General features: G+C 41.0%; 1 protein-coding gene across 1 annotated transcript; it reads right to left on the bottom strand.

Moving 5' to 3' along the window:
- Positions 1–4,884: 4,884 nt before the first annotated feature.
- LOC149278161 (toll-like receptor 5) lies at positions 4,885–7,416 on the bottom strand. Its single transcript, XM_089502272.1, has one exon. The coding sequence runs from the start codon at positions 7,414–7,416 to the stop codon at positions 4,885–4,887; it is 2,532 nt and encodes an 843-aa protein (XP_089358398.1).
- Between the last annotated feature and the right edge of the window lie 705 nt (positions 7,417–8,121).

Raw genomic sequence — 8,121 nt, 5'->3', positions numbered from 1 at the left:
AAGAAATTTATGAAGCAAATGAGCTAATAACGTTTTTTTTTTAACTCTTCCACTACCGCGGGGGTGGGGTGGGGGTGGATAGTCTTGGCGCAAAGGGTTAATGTCACATTAAAGTAGTAGTTTGAAGAAAAACACAGCTGTGATTATTAGACCTCAAAAGGATTTTTCCTCTGATTCCATTATGACAAACATCTGTTCCGCTCCATCTCCTTAACAAATTCAGCTGAGGGGGATTAGGGGTGATACGCGGAGACCGTGTTTTGGCTTCCTGGACGCTCGGCCCGAGGTTGACGAGAAGTCAAAGAGATTCTGGGTCAAAAGATGGCATTTTCAAATTTCCATCAGTTAGTAAATCTCCGCTGCGTGGAATGTTGAGGAATACTTCCCGTGAATACTTCACCATAAATTCTTATAATTTGTTAGTAAATGTGCTTATCCGCTCTGATACCCTGAATACCACGACTTTCGGGATCCGAATCCCACTGTCTCTTTTTTTCTCCCCCAATGTCCCTCTTTTCTAGGTTGCAATGTTTAGTGGAAATAAGGGTAATATGGTGTCCTGCGGTATCCTATAGCCCAAAAGGCCACGACAATGTTTATATCAACACCAGAAAAGGGGTTTATAAAAAAAAATCCAGTAAAATACATTATGCTGTATCTAAATGTGTTATCAATAGGTCACAAAGTCACAAACATCTCAGTAAAGCCCTATTCCATAGCCATGCCTTTAAAGTATAAACGCACTCCTCTTTGACCTTTGGAAATGTTGGGTGGTAGAATACACTGCAGGGTCACTTTCACTCCCAAGTGGGTTTGGTCCCGTAGGGTAATAATACTCTAATAATAATAATAATAATAATAATAATAATAAAAATAAGTTTGCCTGAATAAGTTCTTCTTTCTTTCAGACACCAAACTCGCGTAATGGGCGCCCTCTAGTGGGCTTCAGCATAATTTTGGTTTTGTGTAATAAATTGCAAAATTTTGATGCATTTCCAAATAAAATTGTGAAAGGTTACCCCCTAATAAAGTAACACCTTGTCATTTTTTTAATGATTGGTGCCTTTTAGTATGGCTTAAATCTCCTAAACATAGCACAGCACCAAACTACGTTATACGACCATATAGCACTATACATGTGCCTCAAAGTCATGCAAATAAATTAATAAAACAGTATTTTTTATTCAATTCTCCTCATCTTTCTCTTCTCCTTTTCTCATTATCTCCCCCTTTGTCATCTCTCGCCTTCTTATCTCTCCCCTTTCTCCTCATCTTTCATTATCTTCTCTATCTCATCTCTTTCTTTTTCACTTTATCTCTATTCCTTCTCTACCTCTCTCCCTTTTGTCCTTTTCTATCCTCCTCATTATCTCTCCCATTATTAAATATCTCTCCCCTTTCTTCATATATCTAGTTTCATATCTCCCCCTTTTACTCTCCTCATTATCCCTCCCATATATCTCCCTTTATCTCCCCATTTTGGGCGGCACAATGTTCTTTTCTTCTCCCCGGGCACAAAAAGAGGTAGCTGCGGCTTTGCCCCTCTCGCTCAGCAGCTTCTTTAAGGTCTCAGCGCCAGATGTCACCAACACAGAGTAACGTTATTTGGGGGCAAGTAAATCACCGACGACCTGTTTGGGCCAAAAATGTCGCTGACAAGCTGTTTGGGGAGAAATATAGCATTGATGATCTGTTTGGGGGCAAAGTTGGCACTGTGGGAAGTGAGTGACATATTACATGGTGAAGTCAAGGGGCCCAAAGAGATGGCATAGAAAGTGGGTGTGGTTAGAGAGGTTATGTTTGTTAAGGGGAGGGGTTAGCAATATTGCCACACCCACCTGGACGTACCAAAAACATTTTTGGCACCCAGGTGTCAGTGACCCTGGGCTCGGCCCTGCTTGGCACTGTCATGGCATGTCACCTTTACCCCAAGTAAGTTCCTGAAATGTGCTAGCATGGATGTGTATGTGTAAGTCTTTGTGTGTTAACATGGATGTGTATCTGTAGCTGCTGTTGGAATAGAAATATACTTTCTAAATAGGTCAGGGGTATCCAAAACTAGACGGGGGCCGAATGATTATCTTCCATCTCATTCTTTGGGGTTTAGATGTCTTTGGCCACTTGGTGGCAGTATCTTCCATAAAAAAGTTACACAGGAGACCATGAACAGTTTGTAATATTTTTTGCTGTGAAAAAAAACACTAAAAATTTAATTCTGATATCTTGTCTTTATATGTTCTTAAAATAAAATTCCTGAAATTCGGTGCATCGTCAAACAAAAAGTAATCGATTGATGGTTTCATGTACCATGTCCCTCTGCTGCAAAACCGGGGGCATATCGTCGTATTAGGTGGTCAGACGCGACACCAATCCATGGGCCGGGTGAGGAGATCAAAGATCTTTTATCTGGCTCATATACATGTTTTTTGAAATAATACCCTTATATCCTTATCCGATTGCAGCGCAACACTATATAAATGGTATGGATAATACCACTTTTTACATCGTCACGGCAACAATCTGAAACGAAACCATTTGGAAATATAAAAATAAATTTTATTAAATTTTCAAGAAACGCACAAATATAAAACATTTCTCGTTACAGTGCAATAATAAGCTCTTCGAGGCATCTACTTCACATATAAGAGCCCTTTATCTTACCATAAAAAATCTATAGTTAAAAGCCTTTAATATACAGTATTCCAGTTATTGACACGTAACATAACATTAACATGTATCTAACACGCTAAGGAACTCTTGTTTGTTTTACAAATCCAAGAACAGCAAGAATTTATGAAAAAAATAGAGAAATATTTGATAAATGATGTAAATTACTCAGCTGGTCCATGACTCGTAACCCAGCCCTTGTTCAGATATACAATGTGGTTTTTCGTGACCAAATCACTTTTTTTTTTTTTTTAAATAAAATGATATCTTTTCGCAACTCCGCTGTTGTAGAACATTTTTGGCCTGGTTAACCTAAAAGGAACATTCCATGTTGCTACGGTGATTGCATCACCAAATTTGCACTTTATTAAAGCATTAATAAAACTGCTCTTTATAAAAAAAAACAAAAACAAACAAAAAAAAAACAGATTCTCAGGGACCACAAAAGGCTTCAGTAAATATTTTACTCTGATTTAATGATATCTGAGCCTCCCAATTAGTGCTTTTCTTACAGTTGTTATTATTATTTATTGTTTTATAAAGTGCCATCAAATTCCGTACCGCTGTACAAAGGGTAATGGACTACTTGGTTGCACTTGTACACCGGGTTGAAAGTAACCAACAGTAAGTGGGCTACGTAAAGTTATAATGTATTCTTGCCTATGGCGACGAGACCTGGGGTGACATTTCCAGTGGGGAGGCAGCCCTTTTGGGGGGCAGATCACCCCACTGAGCGATCAGGTTCCATGGTGTGCCAGTTGGGGAGATCTCATCTCATCTCTCTCTTGTAACCGGCCCACATACACCATGGAGAGCTGTCTAGCCAGTACAGCCACCATAGTGACCTCACCTCACTCGGTGCCGCGTATGCTGTGCGCTGGGATATGGGACATCGTAGATGCTGGCCATGGAGGTTAGTGGTGGGGGAATGATGGGGGGGGCTGTTCTGGGTCAAGCCTAGGGTAGCGCCCAGCGAAGCTACATCTCTCTAACCCAAAGTTAATAGTATTTGTAAGAGGTAGGCAAAACTAAAGAAAAATCCATATATACTTTATATATAAATTCATTTTTTTTACATATATAAGTTCTACTTCACTTGGATCATCTGAACTGCGCCGTTAGAACACAGGGTTATCTTAAGCCACCTAACATAATGATGTGGTGTTCTGACGCATTTCTCTTTTCCCGTTATCACCGTCTTTTGCGGTCATTATGAGATTAGATTAGCCATTGACCAAATAAAAAACATCTCTCCAGCACCAGGAACAGCTCCCCGCGCTGCGATTCACTTAATTAACCGGAATAATAAACATAAGGTCTCATTCAATGTTGACATAATTTAATATTTACGATCCTTGTTCCCAGCCGCATTCGTTACAATTGATTGAGGCCATGTGAGCGAGACATCTGGCAAATCAAAGTTCATTGGTAAATGCTACCCAAAATTAAAGTAAATTCAAACCCCTTGAGGTTATTCTTATTTTCTTTAGTTGATCAACAATTATTTTCTTATAATAGTAATAGAAAAATAAACTTTTTTTTTTGGTCTGTTCCAATAGTGCTTCATTCATTCACACAGCTTATTCGCATTTAGATATTTTATCTGTAGTCTTGAGAAAGAATGAGAAATCTCACATCTGTCAGTAATGTACCAATCCAGTTATTACTTGCACACTAAAAAAAATAAAATAAAAAAACAAACAAAAAAACAAAACAACCAAAACTGATGAGGTATTGTGAATTATTTTAAGAGTGACATCAGCTGCCAAAAAATTGCTATAAAAAAATCAGACTTTCAGCTACATGTTAGCATTTTAGGCTCTATTAACGTTGGTATGCATTAAATCTCATAAAAGGCTAATTAATGCATAAAAAAAGTAAAAAACAATATTTTAATACTGAGTTAGAAGACATGATCAGTTCATGATGGAAGCCCCCAGTAATGTGAGCATCTTGGAAGGCGAGCGAGCTTTCGGGTTGCTAAGATCATTGACTTAATATTCTTAATAATATAGATATATTAAATATTTGGCAAACACAGGGTTAACTTTTTCAGACCCCCCTCTCCCAAAAAAAAGCCCTCTTTGTAATGTCTTCCGCTATTACCAGACAAGGACGTACCCGAACTGCAGTTGGCAACGAGTTTCAAAAGTTCAAACATCATTTCGACCCTTTCGATGCCCAAAATGCTGGAGATGTACACCTCTAATGCGCGGCCTATGAGATAGTGGCTATATTCTGTAATTCCAGCGTTGGCGTTTCCTTTGCTGCTTTGGTGTCCTTTTTTGCCACTTTTTCTTCTCTTAAAACTTTATAAGTAAGCCTACCGAGAAACCAGTCTACATCTTGGCTGTCTTCTGGCCATTTTAGATACGGAGACCTTTGTACAAATGCTCTGATGGGCTCATATCTCTTCAGCTGGAACGGGGACAGTCTGCCCACCACCACCATGATCAGCACGTCTTTCAAATCTGTGAAGTATCGGCTTTGAGCGTGGTTAAATGCTTCTAAGCACCAGCCGTCCTTTAGAAAGTGCTTCGTCACTATGCAAATAGTCTTCCTGCTGGTCCAAATGGCTTGACGGATGTTGGTGATGTGATCTTCACCTGGAATAAAGTCCCTTTCCTCAAAGCAGAAGCGGAGGCGATTCTTTTCGCAATACTGAGAATCGAGGTTCTCCAGGAAAGCACTTTGGACCCACTGGAAGTCTTTCTTGTTGTAACACAAATAAGCGTCGTATTGGCACGTGTCACCTGTGCCTTCAGGTCCTGGCGCGTCCAGTATCGCGTTTACAGACATCTTGTACAGGCCAAAACAAAACCATCGGAGGTGCGTGTACACGACCACTGATGTCATCAACGTCACGACGATTAAAGTCATCAGGACGAACAACGTGAACCTGAGCGGCATCAGCACAAGGTCCTCGTCGCAATCATCTACTATTAGAACATGAAGAGGACTATAAAGAAGGTGTCGAGGAGACAAGCAGTAAATGTCATCCGGAGATTCCAGTTCGGTGGTGTTTGTTTGGTTTAACCACAATATGAAACTCACAAGTCTGCAGTCACAGATGAAATTATTGTGTGTTATGTTCAGGTATTTAAGCGAGAGGAACGTTTCGGGATTAGGCGAAAGCAGCCGGTTGTGAGACACGTCTAGGATTTCCAAATTTGAAGGGAGCAAGTCGGGCGACAGATGAACCAGAAAGTTGGAAGACAAGTTAAGCTTTTCTAGCGACGACAATCCATGAAATATTCCCTCCGGAAGGAAACTCAGATGATTGTTATTAAGCTTTAGAACTTGTAGCTTAGAAAGCTGATGGAACACATTTAGACATTGTCCTCCATCCCATATCAAATGGATCATGTTTTCAGAAAGATCCAGGAAGGTCAGCGAATTATTTTGGGTAATATTGAAAAAAGGGTAGCAGACGGACAATCTGTTCAGCTTTAGGGTAACAGTATCGACCGGAGTGGATTGTAACATTTTGTACAGGTCACCGAGGTCTAGCAAAAAGTTACCAGATAAATCAAGGAAAGACGTTTGAAGACTGGTGCTGTCAACGCGTTTCAACTTATTGCCTCCAAGCAAGATGTAGGTTACGAAGGGCATCTGTTCGCAAAATGTCATCGTTTTAATGGCATTTTCCCGGAGATCCAAGAACTGCAAATACTTGAGGTTTTGAAAAGCATGGCGCTGTATCGGTCCGATGTGATTTTGTTGCAGCTCGAGTCTCAACACGTTCTCGAGTCCATCGAACGAGCGGTCATATATTTCACCAATTAGGTTATTTGACAGGTTAAGGTGCTGAAGGTTATTAAGTCCATGGAAAGCATATTGCGCGATGCGGTTTATTTTATTTTCGGCGAGGTTAAGCAACAGGAGCTTAGTGAGGTTTGCAAATACGTACGGGTTCAACGAGAATATGCGGCCGTTGGATAAATCTAGAATCTGGAGGTCGCTGTTTGCCAAGCCGACAAATGTAGCGTTATCCGGATTTTTAAAGTTGTGAAAGCCGAAATCAGAGCCCATTATATGAGAACTTAATTTTAAATGCATAATTTTGGTCCCATTCAGAGAATTGCAGATATGTTGCGCCAGTTCTACAGTGAGTCCATTGTTGGAGAGGATGAGGGTGTCGAACGCAACGTTTCGGAAGGGTTTTCCACAACTCTCCCAGTCCGTTGAATCTGACTTGTAGAGGTGATTATTTGTGATATCCATAACCACAAAGTATTTCCTCTCAAAGCTGTGAAGGTTGCCTTCACAGATACTCGAAATCTTGTTGTGTTTTAAGTCCAGGAGATGAAAATTGTAGAGATAGTAAAACAGCGGATGGGGTTTCAGATACGTTATGTCGTTACTAGAAAGGTCGAGTAATTCCAATGATATCAAATCCTTAAAGTAGTCGTTTTCCAGAATCGAACCGTTTAAATTGTTGTAGTACATGAAAAGCGTTCGTAATTGTGACAAGCCGGCGAAGGCTTCTGGATCCAGTACGAGCATTCTGTTAAACGACACATCCAACACAACAAGTTTGGGTACGTTTCGAAAGCTGTGGTTGCGTATTGTAAGTTTTTCTGTCTTCTGGGAGTCGAGGTGTAACACAAGCAAGTTCTCCAGGGCAGGGAAAGATGTTGAATTTATTTCCAGAATGTAGTTAAAGCTTAACTGGAGTACTTTAGCATTCGTCGGGACGAGAGGGATTTCCGTGAGGTTACAGGAACTGAAGAAGCCTACAGTGTCCATTGTCTGACATTTTGCTTTGTCACTACGGACCAATACCAACCCTTGGACGACAAATACCAAGTGGTATATCCTGATCCCCCTAGAAGGAAAGACAAAATATATATTTTTGAAACAGAAATGATCAGCCAACACTAATCAGATTAACACTCCACTCATACAGTTAGCCGTACACTTAGCTCAGGGGCGTCCAACGTGCGGCCCTCCAGCTGCTGCAGGACTACAACTCCCACAATGCTCTTTCAGCTAAGGGGCTGGCTGAGGAGTATGGGAGATGTAGTCCTGCAGCAGCTGGAGGGCTGCACGTTGGACGCCCCTGACTTAGCTAGTAAAGTGTCAGAACGTTTGGGTGTCTGTACCCTCTGCTCTTTCCTGCATGCAGTTGCTTGCAAAGAGTGGAAAAAATGTTGCAGTGGCGCCCCCTGCCTGCTCAGCCCCATAAGCAGCCACCTATGATGGCTGGGCTCCCCTGTTTCTCAGGATTTCCGTGTAATAGTGACGGGTTATCAGATAAGAGATTGGGCGCCATTACAACATTCTAGAACGCCTACACCACCTGGAGCTTGCGTATGCCCATTCTACTCAAGAAAATGTCACCTTAGTCACTTGCCCTTTATCCCAACGCCCCCCAACAATACCTTCCTATCCCAGATTATTTTTTAGAATATCTGTTTTATGTGTCCTTCCCTTTTGAGGAAAGAACAAGCC

Source organism: Sceloporus occidentalis, unplaced genomic scaffold, assembly GCF_023333645.1.
Source record: "Sceloporus occidentalis isolate IW3139 unplaced genomic scaffold, rSceOcc1.0.p SCAF_199, whole genome shotgun sequence".
Classification (NCBI taxonomy): domain Eukaryota; kingdom Metazoa; phylum Chordata; class Lepidosauria; order Squamata; family Phrynosomatidae; genus Sceloporus; species Sceloporus occidentalis.
The sequence above is the reverse complement of the archived record's forward strand: the minus strand, read 5'-3'. Positions and strand labels throughout refer to the sequence as shown.

What these genes read in the sequence shown, in the direction of transcription:
- LOC149278161 (XM_089502272.1), bottom strand. Translation starts at nt 7,416, where the DNA reads ATGGACACTGTAGGCTTCTTCAGTTCCTGTAACCTCACGGAAATCCCT.